Consider the following 17,265-nt stretch of genomic DNA (forward strand, 5'->3'; position numbering starts at 1 on the left):
CCTTCTTTTTAGGCCGGATGTCCTTCTTTTTAGGCCAGATGTCCCACACCTCGTTGCTTTCTTTGTGTTGGCGTTCTAAACTTTGGTTGACTTTTGATGACTATGGTTAGCTGCTCCTCAGATCTCTGCAGGGTAAACCACGACTAAAACAACTTCATAACGTGCACGTTTCACCAAAACAAGTTCCTTCCCAACGTTATTTTGCATTCGTGATTGTATTTGGCACCGTGATTGTGTCCGGCGCTTAGCACCATCCAAGACGATAGTGATTGGTTTAAAGAAATGCCAATAAACCGGGGCAGGTTTTTCTCCTTTCCCGGAAGGCTGTGGACTAGCCAGACCCTCCTGTGGACTAGCCAGACCCTCCTCCGCAGTGCTGTGGAGGAGGGTCTGGCAATGCGAGGCTACTAGTGAGCTGACTCATCCATTTATCTATGGAGATAGAGTTGTTTCTTCATTACATGCGAGAAAATAAATGATCTGAACGAAAAAAAAATTGGTTTTCATACCAATAGCAAACAAATCCCTTTTACGTTTTGAGAGAAACACGTTTTTTTGAGAATTTTTTTTCACAGAGATAGCAAAGAAATATATATTTGAGAGTTTAAAAAAAGTATTTTGAGAGAGATTTTCTTTGCTATTGGTATGAAAACTTTTTCTCTCATTTGTTTTCTCTCATAAGATGCTTTTTTGCTATCAGTGTGATAACCTTTTCGCTGAAATTTTCTTTTCTTCCCTCAGATCATTTATTTTCTTGCAAGTAATAAAGAAACAATTCTAGCTCCATACTTATCCATCAGAAAAATCACCGACAGCACTTACAGCTACTGGCTAATACGTGATCTAGCATATCTGGATGTGGTTTTGCACCATTGACCAGCTATATACTGCATGTGTAATACAAATTCAATACAGATTATTCTGATCATATTTTGATACATGGTCTGTCAAAAATATTTCTATTAAATGTAGCTAATAACTAACTGTAGTAGATGTAAATAAAAGGTTAAGAACAATTTTTTTCCTCCATTCAGTTTGTTAATTAGTCATAAATTAGTAAGTTATTACAACCTCCATAGTGTCTAAGAGCACGTCATTAACTCTTCTTCCCCTCTCTACCAGAAGAGTCAGAGTAATGGGCCCGAGAAGGAGAAGGATGGCGTGATCCAGAACTTCAAAAGGACTTTGTCCAAGAAGGAGAAGAAGAAGGAAAAGAAGAGAGAGAAGGAGTCCGCCCGGATCCCCGATGGAGACGAGCAGGCGCTCAGCCGGGAGGACGGGTAAGACACGCTCACAGTCATCCATCTTACTGTCCTGCCTCTACATCCTCTGTCCTTGGGGAGGAGCTTGTATTTTTTTTTTTTTTTTTTTAACAAGGGCCTCAAAAGTGCAGAAGGCTCGGGAAAAAGGAAAGAGTTAGTGATTTGAACTTTGAACTTTCTGTTGCTCAATTTGTCATATTTTCTCTCTCTCTCACTTCTTCTTCTATCTTCTGGCCCGTCATCTGTCTCCCTCGTTGTTATGCTCAGGGAGAACAATCGTCTGGCGGCAGAGGTTTACAAGGACATGCCGGAGACCAGCTTCACCAGGACCATCTCCAACCCCGAGGTGGTGATGAAGAGGAGACGCCAGCAGAAACTGGAGAAGCGCATGCAGGAGTTCATGAGCAGCGATGGGAGGCCCGACTCAGGTAATTAAACTGTTTGTTAAAGCTTCGGATTCAACACATCTTGTCAACCCGTGGACCCAGACCATTTTCTTCCAATTATACATAGTTTACAGTCACATAGTTCTCAATTGTTGTCTGGGAGAATTACATGTTGACATGTGTGGAGGTGTAGATCCAGATAAGGGTCTGAAGAAAGGTTCACCGGAGTTCAATGGAATAAATTCTTATGTAACAGAGGCAGACGACTTTTCAAACAGCTCGCTAAGACAGACTTTAGTCTTTAGGAAGTAATGAAGAGCTTGATGATTTCTTTGTAAGCGCTCCATAGCTTCTCTGCAGAAATGGGAAAACTTGTTATAAAGACAACCATCTCTGCAGCACTTCTTAGTGAACAACATATTCAAGCCTGCCAAGACATTGGTGGAGAACACTTAAGCAGTCTGAGACAAATAGGAGTAACCTTATTTTGTTAGATGAGGCAAACATGTAACCCCTTGTCCTGGTTCCAGTCTTCTGAATCTCCGCCCACAGACTAGATTTGGTGTTGTGCTCTCCAGGGGTCTGACAGTTATTTCCAGGGGTTGGAGAAACACAGGACCAATCAGAGTTAAGCAAGCGAGATAAAGAATAGAGAAGTTACGTAGCCACATTAATGAGATATAGTGAAAGAAAAATGTCGACAAGCGGAGATGAGATTGACACAGTTGTACAAGCTGTTGTAGCTAGACAAATGTAGTATATAAATAACAAATCAACAAATCTGTAAAGCCTCCCTGCGAGAGAATGCTGAACCTGGCAAAAAACTAGTAGCACACATCACCTGGCTAACTCCTTCCCCACTGTGTAGCACACCGTTGGTGGAATATATAGGGACACATCGCAGCAGTAGGAGCTGACAAACCAATCAGGATTGAGGGAATAGTAAATGGAGCCAAATCTAAAATCCTGCTTCCAGAGCAGATATGACATCATGCAAAGACTCAGCGTTCGATTGTTTCCGGGTCAAGTGGGATTGTCCTTGTTTGGCTTAAGGAGAACCTGACGTGAACCCCAAATTAAATCTGCAGTGCACACCTGAACATTACAGTTTTATATTTCATTTTTAGTGGATGAACAAAATGAATTTTATTAATACAATTTTAATAATAAAATGTCTCATCCTGATCCGATTACATCAGCTGGTCCACAGCAGCCATATGTTGTGGGGACGTCTCACGCTGTCGTGTTTACACACACAAAAAGACGTACGTGCATGCCGAATGAATGAAACCACCCCGCTGGCTGGTACGGTGTGTGTGTGTGTGTGTGTGTGTGTGTGTGTGAGAGTCAAGCATTACGTAATCACTCCGCCAGACTGACAGATGGACCGTGAACCAACTCTGAAAACAGCTTTAACCGCTGTCAACAGACGGTAGACACAGGACGGTCTGTGGTCAGACAATGACGTCCTCCCAGCAGAACGTGCTATTTTAAACCAGCTCGTGCCATGTGATGTGTCTGAAAACCCTGTTTGCTTTGCTGAAGACTCCCTTGTGGGTTTTACGAAGGTGATCATTTTTGCAGTTGACACATCGGCGATGAAAGTGTGGTGTACTATATATATATTTTTATGAGCACGTCAGTCAGTCTCGTCCAGCTACTGGTTCTACTTCCTTTTCAGTGCTCCAAAATTCTTGTCATTTATACATTTTCTATAGTCTAATTAGTTTCCTTGTGCAAAACATGTTGGAATCTATGTCCAGGTTTGTTCCCTGTCATCTGAAAAACGGACCATTATTTTGATTGGCATGGATATTCTGTTGAGACCATGGTGCATTGGTAATATTTGATGTCTTTATTTGTCATACGCACAAAATGACAGGAATCAATAGCATTATATCTACTCTGTATTTATGTTCTTGACTGTAGCAGTACTTTGCCTTATTGTTTATTCCTTTTTATAATATATTTATTGTTTACTGTATTCACCTAACACCAAGTGCATGCATGCTCGGCCATAAATGTGATTCTGATTCTGAAAACAGTTTGTTGTTGGCATTTAAATCCTAAGTTCTCAAATATGTATATAAGTGAAAGTCACGAATAGAGAAATTAAAATAGTGTAGAAGTTAACAAATAAATATATTACTGGTTGCTTACTTTTTTGGGGGGGAGGGTTTAGTACAAAAATTGCCGGGGGAAGTGGCGTAATCTTTGTTTTCGGTCAAATGGTCAATTTTAGGATACTGAATTTGCCGTACAATATTTGTGTTTGAAGGGTTATTTCTGTCATCCCTCAAAAATTCAAATTACTTTTTGCTCTCTACGGTTGGAGCAAATAATGATTTGGCCTTTTATTTGTTAGCTGGGTGCAATGACTGACAACATATGTGTTACTTTCCTGCAGGAGGCACTTTGCGGATATACGCTGACAGTCTGAAGCCCAACATCCCGTATAAGACCATCCTGCTGTCCACTAGGGACACGGCTGACTTCGCTGTGGTGGAGGCGCTGGAGAAGTACGGGCTGGAGAAGGAGAACCCCAGAGAGTACTGCATCGCTCGGGTAACAACATTTATCCTACTACAACTCCTTCACCAGGACACATCTCCTCCATCACAGTACATACAAAACATAAAATGTGTTCTGTTATGATCCAAGTTAAGTCAAGTTAAACTACTTTTAGGGTAACTTGGCTTTTGGAAAATGCATGTTCTGTCCTCTTTTTTTATTTTTGTGACCCTCCAGCTGCAGTGGATGCCATTAAACAGATGTTGAGTCACATTAAGTATACTGATATTTGACCGCTTCGTTCGTGCGTGCGTGCGTGCGTGCGTGCGTGCGTGCGTGCGTGCACTTGGCTGCTCTCCCCACAGCCTCTCCCATATCTGTCCTCTCAGATGGACTCTGGCTATGGCCAATCATATGAAATAACTGCTGCTCCCACAGCCAATACAATGAAAGACCCACTGACTGGCGATAGTCAGTAGCAATTTGCTGATGATGCTAAAGCACAGGGAAAGTCCATTAGGTCAGTGAGCATGAGGAATTAGCATAAGTATTTTAGCATGTCAGCTTGTGTGTTATAAACAGTATAAATTATGTTTTGGGGGCGAGGAGATGTCAACTGAGATGTGGCAACTGGATGAAGAGATGTAGGATGGCTGTAGTAGACTGCAGGCAGCCCTGTAAAGAAAAACGGCAACATTTGATTAGGAAGAGTAAACCTATGGGAGAACAACTCTTCAAAACCATGTAATCACTCGTTAGGAAAACTTAAACTAGTGTTCTGCCGTATGGTGGTCAGCTCCTGGCAAGAAAATCCAGTATATTTTGTATGTTTAAGACAATCTAATGTGGTGAATAAATTGTCACTACTTAATATTAGATTTAATATTTTTTATTTTTGAGCAAATCAGGACACATGGAATCCATATTTAACTAAGAATCTTTATCTTTAAATCATATAATCTTGATGTAGACACTGGAGCCTCCAGACATGAGACCCACTTAATATCTCAATTTTAAGAGTATCTGGGATTTAGACTGTCATTAAAAGTATTTTGGGGTCTCAAAGTTTATCTGTGAATAGTTGCAAATTTTATAAGAAAGCAGGTCATTGGTTGAATTTTGTTATATTTTAGTTGCTAAAGTGAAGTATTTGTTTGCTGTCTTGTGTTCTTTGCAGCAAGATGATAAGTCGGGCAAGGACATGATTCTGGACGATACTGAGTGTCCGCTGCAGATCTTCAGGGACTGGCCTGCTGACAGAGGTAGCACACACACACACACACACACACACACACACACACACACACACACACACACACACACACACACTCACACTCACACTCTTCCTCTTTTCTTGGTTGCTACCGCCCCCTCCTGCTGACTTACATTCATTACAACTCTATTATTATCTCTTTACCTCTTCAATCGTTTTGGTGGAAAAAAAACATTTAATGTAACATCCTAATGAATTTTATTATGTCTTTTGTCAGGATCGCTAGTGTTCCAGCTGAAAAAGAGACCCCCCGACTACCAGGGGAGGAAGGGAAGGAAAGGCGACGACAAGGGCCTTCGAGGGAAGGAGGGCAGCACCAGCTCCTTGCCTCCTGAGAAACTGCCTTACCTGGTGGAGCTGAGTCCAGGTAAAACTTCCCTGCAACACCATAATGTCTGCTCCTGCATCTGTGACGTCTTAGCTCAAGTATCCATCAGTTGTAACAGTAATAGAGGTAGTAGTTGCTGCCCTGATGAGCAGGTCTGTCGTGACAGGTAGTGGCCTGCAGGCAGCAGTGCAGCTGCAGTAAATAACATTCATGGTTACTCTAGGGTGAGGCTGTCTCACTTTCCCTGCTAATGGGAGTCACATGATGGATTCCAGTCTGAATTGGAAGCAGCCCTTAGAATCAGCTGCATTTACCTGTGGATGGTGGTGTGTGTGTGCTACCTCTGACTTCTATTCACCACCACAAAGCAGCTGCAGCTTCATTCTGAATTGTTAAGGCTTCCATAACAATGACTATTGCAGTATTATAAGCCACAAAATAAGCACTTAGTTAACGCATGCTCTACCTTTTTTAAGCATTTCCTAATCCATAACTTATATATGACAGCATCTCTTAATTAATTAAACTATTATAGAAATACAAATCTCTAACAATCCAATGCAGAGTTTTACTCACTGTTAATGTACACAAAAGAATCCTGCAACAAACTAGCATAAATCTGGTGACTCGGTTTAACAAGACAAACATGGCAGGTACATCCTGGAGGTACAGTTGCCAACATCAGACCGACTGACTGAATAAAGCACTTTAACAAATGTTGATGCAGCTTACATTTTTAGGTTAATTTATATCCATGGTATGCAGATGATGCTGATGTAAAGAGGGCCAATGTTCCAGTGATCTAAACACAAACATCAGGTGTACAACTGATCTAATTCTTAACTGTATGTCCTGTGAGAAATGGAAGAAAATCCATTTCTCAGAATTAGAAGTAGATTGGGCAGGTTGTTGGACTTGGAGAACAACAAAAGGTAAGTTACTACAATTAAGCTCCTGGAATGCAGTAAAGAAATCCCAGAATGGAGACATTATTGTGATACTTAAAAACACCCGAACCTATAGGAGTATTTTGGGAACCAACACCTTACCTGAGTCTTGCTAACTGTGACCAGCCCTAACCGCTTGTTTCTTGCTACTGATCCCTCTCTCTTTATCTTCCTATTTGTCCGTCATATACCTCAGGCTATCAACTTAATAAACTGTAGTGCTTAGATAGTGTCTGGGAAACCAAAGGGACTAGGTCCAAGAATATACTAACACACTGACTTCATCCACTGTCAGATTGACAGGTCACTGTCTGTTGAAAGGATGGAAACTTGATTTTGTGGCACTCCTTAATAATGGGTGCTGGGTCTGTGTGAGTGTGTGTTTGTTCCGGTGTCTTTGATAACCAATTTAGATCAGTGCCTTGGCTTAGATTAGTCTGTATAGGGCTCAGACCCGCTGCATACTGCCTGCATGGCGTGAGCCTGGCGTTTCTGCTGCGTGGCGTTTTCTATGCACACCAGAGACGTGTCTGACGCGGCGCTGCTGCTGCTAGCCTTGTCCGTACACATGTGTGTTTCCCATTGATAAAATGAAATAACAACGTTCTGTATACTGATTTAATAACAGAAAAGCCAACGTCAGCAGTATTGACAGCAATATAGGCTACAGAATATTTCGTTCTGTACTGACAGGTGCAATATTTGAAAATCGAGAATTATTTAGTAGTTAAAATTACATTTATATCTGCATTTGTGAAAGCCTAGTAACTTTTAAACATTAAAATGCCATTTATTAAATATATTTGTGTCAAAATAACAAACACATTATTGTATTATATCTTGCCTGGAAACACACTGTGAAAAAGAGGCGTCGGTATTATTTCTAGCATGCACGCATTTTTGTCTTGAGCCGCGTCTGGGACACGCGTGTCACGCAGGCAGTGGGCATGCTCTGACCTGTTAACATGGGAGCCGAAATAAAAACGGACACGCAGCTGACACGCCACGCAGCTGACACGCCACACAGCTGACACGCCACACAGGGCCTAACGATGAAAGGAATGATTACAGCTTTTGTTACCTGCAGCTCAAACCACCGTACTCATTCAGAACGGTGGTTTAACTGATGAGCAGTTGTTTTTAAGTTCATTTAGGATTAGGACATAATGTCTGGAAAAAAAAAAGATTGCATTATATCATACGTTTAGACAGTGAAAGACCCTCGGAAAAATATCATATGTGTGTTTGTATGTCTCCATGCAATTTATTGGGTTAACATGGTAATGCTGCATTTTTCCTCCTTGCTGCGTTTTCACCCTCTGCTATGTGTCTCTTTTCTTTCCCCCTTTTTATGGCATGGTGTGTTTGTGCGCCTGTGTGCGTGTGTGTGTGTGTGTGCGCGTGGGGTCTTGTGCATGTTTCCTTCTACCGCCGCACCTGCCTGCCTGTTTGCCTAGGGCGAGGGAATCACTATGCCTACTACGCCTATCGGCACCACGAAGGTAAACCTCCACCACACGTCCTCTGTGTCTGTTTCAATGACCCCGACCCCGACTCCGACTCCCCATTTGGCTGATAATGATCAAAACACATTTGTTGCCTCCCTGAGCAGCCAATGTTTCCCCTTTTTTTTTTTTGGTGAACTAATATGCCGCTTTGCTTTTACTAAACTCTTGTTTTACTAATAATCAATAGTTGCTCTGCAGCCACCCACAATATTTTTTCAGGCCACATTAACCGTGTTTCTGCCAGAATACACCAATCTGTATTGACTCTTTTCTGTTGAAATGATGGATGGGTTCCATGCTGTTAGTGTCTGTGGACAGAGTGTGTGAGGTTGAACTTGTATACTACAGTACTTTTTGTGATGTGAGGACGTGTGTGTGTGTGTGTGTGTGTGTGTGTGTGTGTGTGTGTGTGTGTGTGTGTGTGTGTGTGTGTGTGTGTGTGTGTGTGTGTGTGTGTGTGTGTGTGTGTGTGTGTGTGTGTGTGTGTGTGTGTGTGTGTGTGTGTGTGTGTGTGTGTGTGTGTGTGCGTGCGCGTGCGCGTGCGCGTGCGTGCGTGCGTGCGTGCGTGCGTTTAGACGGGTCTGACTCACGTGACAAACCAAAGCTGTACCGGCTTCAGCACAGCATCACCGAGGTCGGCTCCGACTGCACAGAGGACGGAGCCATCCAGGTAAGTGCTCCACAAAAACACTCGCAGATTCTTAAAAGTCAAACTGAAATCTGAATTCTCCTCGCTTTTTATGTGGGGAAATAACAGAGGAGGCAAATTACAGTACAGAGATTGTCAGTCAATACCCAAACCATGCTTGCTGGAGCCCGCAGATGTAGGGAGAGCCGTCACTGGAGACAAATAAACCCAACATAAATGTGATCTTTTTTGATAATTACAATTTCAGTCTAAGTATGTACACATGTCAAAACAAACACCAAGCATATGCAAACTGAACTGTTAGCAACAATGAACTTTAATTTCAGTTTCAGTTAGACTCTTCCACTGTAGCTGCTGTAAAGTGTGTGTATTGTTGCTTTGTGCTGATGTGCTATGTGTTTGTCACCAGCTGCTCGGCCCGGGGATTCTGCCCCACCACTGCAACCTCATGCACAGTGAAGGCATGGTCACCGTGACGCCGCACGGCCCAGACGCAGACACCTTTGTGGACGGGCAACGAGTTACCGAGACGACGCTGCTGCGTTCGGGCTCCACCCTCCAGTTTGGTTCGGCACACGTCTTCAAGTTTGTTGACCCGATGTTTGACCTGGGAGGGAAACGAGAACCGGCCGCCATGATGAGGAGCCAACACAAATCTGGGTGAGGGGTGGGAACCCACTGACACTCATGGTCCTTCCTATCTACCTCCTTCCTATCTACCTCTTTCTCTTCTTCTTCTTTATCTTCTCGTGATTCCTCCTTGTAATCCTCCCGACGCAAGTTTGTAAACAGAAAAAAAGAAGAGGCTGTTATTGTAGACACATCTTAGTGGAGAGGATGAAGTTTGGGCAGAGCGAGAGATGAAGGGAATTAAAAGAGGGAGGAGGGACGTCTTGGGGTTAGACTGAAGGGGAGATTGAGGAAATGAGAGGAGAGGAAGAGCCGAGGTCTAGGGTTATGGCAGGCAGTCTGCCCTCTAATTTGATCAACATGGTGTTGGGTGTGGCCTCTTGCTCGCTGTCGTCTCACACACTAACAGGAAAAAGAAAGAAGGAGCACATCAGATAAGAGCAGAGAGGACGGCGTGAGCTGGTTCAGGATGAGTGAAGTACAAGAAAGGTTTTGAATTGAATGTCCCTTTAATGACTCAATAGATGACTGCGAGAGAGAGAGAGGTGTGTAAGTAACTGACGCTGTAACTCATTGCTGTGTGTGTGTGTGTGTGTGTGTGTGTGTGTGTGTGTGTGTGTGTGTGTTTCTGCAAGAATTAGACCAAGACTAGAAGAAACAAATTCTGTTTTCGCTTGTGTGGCTTGTCCTGTGAAGGTTGCACTTCAAGGTCTACATATGTTTTGAAGTGTTTTAAGTATAAAGTCTTAAGTATTAAACATATTGTTTAAATTAGACGACTGTTGAGTGTAAAAATAAGAGTTTTAAACACTTTACTGCACCAGAAATGAATAAACATTTTGCGTATGTTGTAGACAAAATAAGTACAAAACTGTAAAATAAGAAGTAGTCTACATTTTCTTGGTTATTAATCATCCAGCAGCAGTATAATAGTTTGGCTGTTTGTGTGATCAGTAGTGAGTTTTAGACACAGGTTTTAGTCACAGTGAGTGTTTCACCGACTTTTAAACAACAGATTGAATAATCACATGAGGTTAATCATCTTTAGATGTGGTCTGTAACAGGGCTCTCACACCATGTTCCTCAGAGGGTTTGAGAGTCTCTTCCACAGGTTTGCATTTGAGCCAAAGATCAGGCGACTTGGGCCAGGGAAGAAGTAATCATCAGGTTGAATGAGCAGGAAGGAAATGCTGCAGGGTCCTTGTCTTGTAAACCTTTGGTTACTTTTTTACTAATCTTTTAAATTCTGTGCATCCCACTTAGGTTTATATTGGCATGTCATCACCTTTCTTCGTGCCGATTGGCCCATAACGCTGACACTCTACTCAAATGAGATCAGCTAGGTCACAACTTCATTGTGATTGTCTGCCAGTTTTTTTTTTTTTTAAATTGGTGTCTTTCTTTTTTGTGGAGGCAGAAAACTTTAATCCAAAGTTCTTATTACCGTCCAGATGCTGATTTTACAACAGAGGAGGGATAGAAGAAAAAAAGAAGTGATGGAATAAAGGGAGTTGTATGACAGGATAAAAAGAAATGGCTACAAGATCAATTATGGCTGCTCTACATTTGTCAATCATGTAAAAATGGCAAATTGTATTTCAGTTGGACCAGCAATCTTTACTTTTATAGAGGACAGTGCACATTAATCAACATTTCTGTAAATGTGCCAGTGTTTTCAACATGTTCAACTGTAGTCCTTTGCCCAGATGATTTTAGACCATAGCAACAGGAGACAGCAAAAAACATTAGTACAGGTTATACAGCCATGCAAAGCAATAACAAGCAGTAATACAATTATAAATACTCTCATAAGGGAGGCATTAATACAGCCCAGACTAATGATAAAGTATAATTGTTCAGATATGTTGTTCATGCAGACCCAAGTAATGCAGAGCGGGCTGTATTTCTCTTTCTCGAGGACAAAAGGTGAATTCAACAACTTCAGAGAGGAGCTGCTTCTTACTGCCGTCGAGATTTATAACTTTTATAAGCATTGATGGGTTTTTCTGACTCAGTTACCTTGAGAAACTGCACTTCTCCCCTTAATAGTCTCTAAAATGTCTGGCGAGTCACGTTAACCCCAGCTGTCATTTTGTGCAGCTCAGTGTCACCTCAGTGTGGAATACGAGCCTGATGTTGTTGATGTGGATCCCTGTGGTTGTCTGGGCTGCTTTCCAATGCTCGGCTGTACAAACTTACAAGGATACCTAGTTCATTTGAGCCGGAGACACACCATGATGTTGAGAGCGATTAGAGCCACGCGGCTTGGCACGACGACCGCTTTTTAAAATCGGAGCTATTTGGCACCATGTGCTGGCAGGTGAACTGATGATCTTGTAGCATCTGAGCGTTTAGACATTTAATCTCCTGCCTCTCAACAAGTATTTCACATTAGTTGGTGAGAGAAGAGCATGAAAGAAGGGAAACCATAGCAGAAGTCTGGAAAGACACATAATCCGACACTCTGTTTTGATTTTGTGTTGCCAGCTTCTCCTTATCCTGGATGTTTTTGAAGCTAAGTATTTTAAACTACACTTAATGAACATGGGGAGGGGGGCATGGGGGGGGGGTGGGTGCCAGTTTTAAGCTGTAGTTCATTCATTTTATGATAAATTATATATATTTGCAAGTGGGAAATGTTTTTGCTTTGGTTTGTCTCTTGGTTTGACTTAGCTGCGATTGACAGAAACAGACAGCACAATGATGCGTTACTGACTGACTGAACTAGACATAACACGAGTTGTTTTTCTATGATGTGCTATAGTGTGAATTCTGTGGGGTGTTAAAGTTGTTACTATCAATGTTTAATTGATGGAAAATGGTCAAAGCTAAATGGAAAAAAATCCACTCTGGAAATGTAGTTAAGATGAAAGAAAAAAATCTGTTTAATTTCTCCATCCGTAAGCGTAGTCATGCTGTTTATGGTTTAACCAACTTTGGTTGCTGTTGGTTACTGTGCACGTGACGACACAGAGCGCACATGCTTTTGTGTGTTTGTGTTGGCAATGTTTATTTGACATCGATTCCTTCCTGACATGTGGGGCGTGAAAAGCAGAAGCCTGTCTTCTAAACTCGACTGCTGTCACACTCAATTAAGGCCACTCACTCTCACACACACACACACACACACACACACACACCACACACACACACACACACACACACACACACACACACACACACACACACACACACAGGCTTTGTTGTGAACAGTACTCTGGACACCTGGCGTTGCCTCTCTATATGTAATTTGGCTGTTATATAAGTGTGTGTACACATATATAAAGCCAACTGATTTGTCTGCATATATTAGTGAGTCATTCATTAACTGCATCTCTGATCCAGCTCTCCCCGCCGATGAGTTAGGGGTGTGTGTCTGTGTGTGGATTAAATCTGAGCTCTTGCTGTTGTCAGTAATAAGAAGTCAGCTGTGGCCTCAGCTCCTTAACTAAACCGCTGCATGTGTGTGTGTGTCTGTGCTGCAGCAGTGTACCAGAAACCACCTTCGACCTTCACGGAGACGTCCACAGTGGATCTGCTCTGCACCACGCAAGGTAACTACACACACACACACACACACAAACACACACACACACACACACACACACACACACACACACACACACACACACACACACACACAGCATTTGACGTTTTGCTATATACTGTACATTATATACTGTTGAGCATTGGAACATTCTGCTCGTAGATATAAACAAACATTTTTTTACTTGCTTTAAGAGACGTATTGTTGAGATGCATAGATCTGTATTAGGGCCAACGCTAACTTCATTAAGGGGACTGGAAAAGAGTGCACTGGTATTGGATCGGTGATTTGTATCAGCAAGTACCATAAGTAGGGGTAAAAGGTGTCTGAATCAGGAGAGAAAACGTTGGAACGGTGCATCTCTAGTTGTAAAAATGTGTCGTTGTCTCCCCCCCCGCTCCAGTAAAATGAATCGAGATCTTACATACTGCTGCTTCCCAAAATAGCAGTAGACACATGGACACAGGGTGGAAAATAACAATATCTACACTTTATTTGTATTTGAATGATTGATTGGTTAATTGTTCTAACAAATGCTAGTTCCATCCAATCAACAGTCAAAAACTCAGAGATTCCATTATAATTATGTATAGAACAGATACAAACAGCACTTTTGTGAAGACTATCTTTGGCATTTTTCTCTTTTGAAAAGAATTGCTGAAAACTGACTTATTGTATATAACATATCTAAAACTAAACTTTATATTACAAACATTTTGTACCACAGATACAGTAAATACTAATTTTCAGCACTTCTATGTATGTTTGTAATATGTTAGAGGCTATTCTATACGTACTTTTGCTTTTTATCGAACAAGTTGAGGTATTGATCAATAGGAAAATGAGAAAACTGTGAAAACAGCATCCGTTGCTAGCTGCTGGTGTGTTGGCTTCTTCTCGGTACTTCTGAGTATGTGACTGAACACAGGAGTCAAGACTTTCAAGTTGGGATTACTCTAGTAAATCAAGTTATAGTGAAATGAAATGTCACTGTGTGTTCTGTGTGTGCAGAGCTCAGGGAAGCTGGAGATGGAGAGAGGCATGGTCAAACCCATGATCAGAGGAGAGCAGCAGGACAGCAGGTCAGACACACACTTCCTCATCTTCATCCTCCTCCTCCTTAACCCCCTCCCCAGTCCTCTTCTCCTCTGTATTCTCTGGATGTAATGTTATCTCTCCCTATTCATGGTGTTGTTTTATCTTATCAGGTCTCAGGACATTTCAGCAGACAGAACAGAGTTGACTTTGCCAGCTGGCATCGAGTTCAGAGACAACTGTAAGTACCAGTGTCTTTTTCTGCCTCTCTCCATTCCCCTCACTGTGTTAGTGAAACAGTCAATTCCTATTATTATTGTTATTATTATTATTTTTATTATTATTGAATCCTCTGTACAATGTGTTGCACTGATTCTGCTGACCTAACTGATCTAGCAGCTGTGGTATGCCATACACATCTCACAGTAAAGATACAGTAAATGTATAAAGTCACTCTGCTGACTATTAATGAGAATAAATATGATTTCCATAAATAAATAAAAAAATGAGCACCTCATTTTTTTCAACTGTTTAAGCCTCCAGATTACATTTTACATTTCGTGTGTGCCACTTGTGAATGGCAGGAAATCAGCTGGATCACTTTAAAGACATAAACCTTGGTTTCTTTTAATTGCACCTCTAATATAGTCAACATTTCTTTAACTTTTAAAGATGAATTGAGCACTCAGAATAAGGTTCTCCTTTTTATCACAGGGTAGTTAAATATTTAAAATATGTCTACAAAACTTTGTCTGCTCCATTATGTTTTTAGAAGAGCTATTTTGGGGTTAAACTGCTAAAGCTGGGGTAAAAATGTCTTATTCTTAGTTAGGCAATGCAGTTCATTAACATGAGCTGATTCATTTTTATTTTTTTTACATTTTTGGTTCTATAGACTTTATAGAGATTTTGACTTGTCAAAACAGGAAAAGCCCAGTTAGAATGAGTAAGATGAATGATGGCTGCGTTCCAGTTGGGCCTATTCCAGGGCTCTGGTATTGTGCACGTCCCCTCACTGACTATCTTACTGGGACACCTCTAGACTCCCGAATTCTCCTTTAATGCATGGTTCCCACACGTCCTTAAAATCCTTGAGTGTGAATTTGAGGAAAACAAGACGTGAAAAGGTGATAGAAGACAGAAATATCTTCTCATTAGGTGTAATGTTGCTGCTATTGTACATATTTAAAACAACCTGTTTTGTCCCCATTTCATCTAAACATGTCAGTATTCAACAAGGGAACAAATTAACCACCAACCACAGAACACAGTGAGCGAAAAACAGGTAGTCGAGTGATTGGGAACATCATCTATCCAAATACACAACTGCCCATTATAACCATCCTCACTCTCCACTGTTTCAGCCAATCAGATCTCGTCTAGTTTGTACTGTACATACTGTAATACTGTACCTTCGTTAACAGTCAAACTCTGTAGCAGCCAGTAGATGATGTGATCACTTTAAGTGTTTTCCCACCAATAGTTTTAATACAGGGAATGGTTAGTATTATAGTGTAACACAACGGTGTAACGTCTAATCTTAACCATTTTCTAATGTCTTTCCCTTTTTAGTGTTTGTATTTTTAGATGATTTCAATGAGAAAAGTGTTGATTTCGGCTTGAAAAATCGTCTTAAATCAGTTCCAGGTAGCATTAAAATGTCCAATAAAAGTCCGATTTATATTAAAACTGCTGTTTCCCACCCTCTCTCTGCAGCTGAAAGCTCTTTCGATCTGTTTGCTTTGTCTTTCCAACACTTCTGTTTATTGACTTTTCGTTGTGCTCTGGGCCTTAGTGTGTGTTTGTGTGCGCACTAAGTGTATATTTGGCATAGTGTGAGATCATCTGTTTTAGGAGGGTTTTGGTTGGTCATAGAGTGGCGGAGAGTCCCATACCCACAATGCACCGGGAGAAACCAAATACTCTTGGGACAATGACGCACATACACTGTTGAAATCTGGATCCCTGATGGAGTAACTCCCATCTTCAGCTTTTCATACGGAGAGTTGTCGTGCAGCTGCAACCAGTTTGACATCAAATACTTTACCAACCAGGCTGAAGTGAAAGAAGCTGACACAGCAGTGAAAGTGGTTTTATTGGTCTATCCGACATGACACATGTGGAGCCAAGTTCTGTGACCAACACACCACCGAAGTGACTTTTACAGACTGATTGTTGCAGTTGCAGCTTGTTTCTTTTAATAATCCAAATATTGTCTCACAACCGTTTCAATTTGCAGAAGAATAAGTCAGATATCCACTGAATTCCTTTGGTCAAAGTCACGATACAATATTTAAACATATTGCAATAGTACATGATAAATTGCAATTTATAACCTGTTTTCCAACTTCTAATTTTTCCCAATTTCAAATGACATCCCCAAAAGGAAACATCTGTTTTATCTTAAAAGAAACATTTCTCTGTTTGTTCATCTCACTTCAGTGTTATTGCTGCAAAATGGGACCAACTGACCAACACATATATGATATAATACAATATCGATACTTGGCGCCTGTGTATTGATACAGTATTGTTACGGAAAATATCTCGATACTATGCTGTATCGAATTCTTCCCCCCCACCCCTAGTTGGCATATGGTATGACCTATCAGCAGCTTAAACTGAAAAGATTATATTGACGCTGGGGTATTGGTGGGCCTGCTCTTTCTCATATACATTGCTACTCTTCTGTGTATCTCAGTGTATATGCCAGCGGTCTAATTGTCTGATTTCCTGTGTCCGTCCAGCTGAAGACACCTTCCTGTCGGCCATCATCAACTACACCAACAGCTCCACGGTCCACTTCAAACTCTCACCCACCTACGTCCTGTACATGGCCTGCCGCTACGTCCTGTCCCCCTCCTACCGGCCGGACATGTCCCCGTCCGAGAGGACGCACAAGGTCATCGCCATCGTCAACAAGATGGTGAGCATGATGGAGGGAGTCATCCAGGTCAGTAGCATTACCTTACACTTCTTTTTATTATTGGGTGCTGTGATGTGTGAACATAATCTCATTGATTGATCTCATTATCTCAGTGTGTTCTGCTGCTTCATAATGCCGTTATTTAGATAGTTCATACTCACATACTGGTTTTTGTTGAAAGTTTTGAATCGTTTGATGCTTACTTTTCCCCATTTGCTGTTTTCTTACAAACTACTACACTTGTAGATGCAAGGTGTGTGTGT

The 17,265-nt window shown here is 41.5% G+C and overlaps 1 protein-coding gene across 1 annotated transcript in view; it reads left to right on the plus strand.

Annotated features, from left to right (window-relative positions):
- afdna (afadin, adherens junction formation factor a) overlaps window positions 1–17,265 on the plus strand; it is a 137,030-nt gene that overhangs the window by 35,080 nt on the left and 84,685 nt on the right. The window contains 12 exon segments of the mRNA XM_032543055.1: window positions 1,123–1,280; window positions 1,530–1,690; window positions 4,056–4,213; window positions 5,337–5,421; window positions 5,650–5,799; window positions 8,165–8,209; window positions 8,791–8,885; window positions 9,274–9,524; window positions 12,980–13,048; window positions 14,055–14,123; window positions 14,250–14,317; window positions 16,824–17,029. Of these exon segments, the coding sequence (XP_032398946.1) occupies window positions 1,123–1,280; window positions 1,530–1,690; window positions 4,056–4,213; window positions 5,337–5,421; window positions 5,650–5,799; window positions 8,165–8,209; window positions 8,791–8,885; window positions 9,274–9,524; window positions 12,980–13,048; window positions 14,055–14,123; window positions 14,250–14,317; window positions 16,824–17,029 (1,515 nt within the window).

This window comes from Etheostoma spectabile, chromosome 18 (genome assembly GCF_008692095.1).
Source record: "Etheostoma spectabile isolate EspeVRDwgs_2016 chromosome 18, UIUC_Espe_1.0, whole genome shotgun sequence".
Lineage (NCBI taxonomy): Eukaryota > Metazoa > Chordata > Actinopteri > Perciformes > Percidae > Etheostoma > Etheostoma spectabile.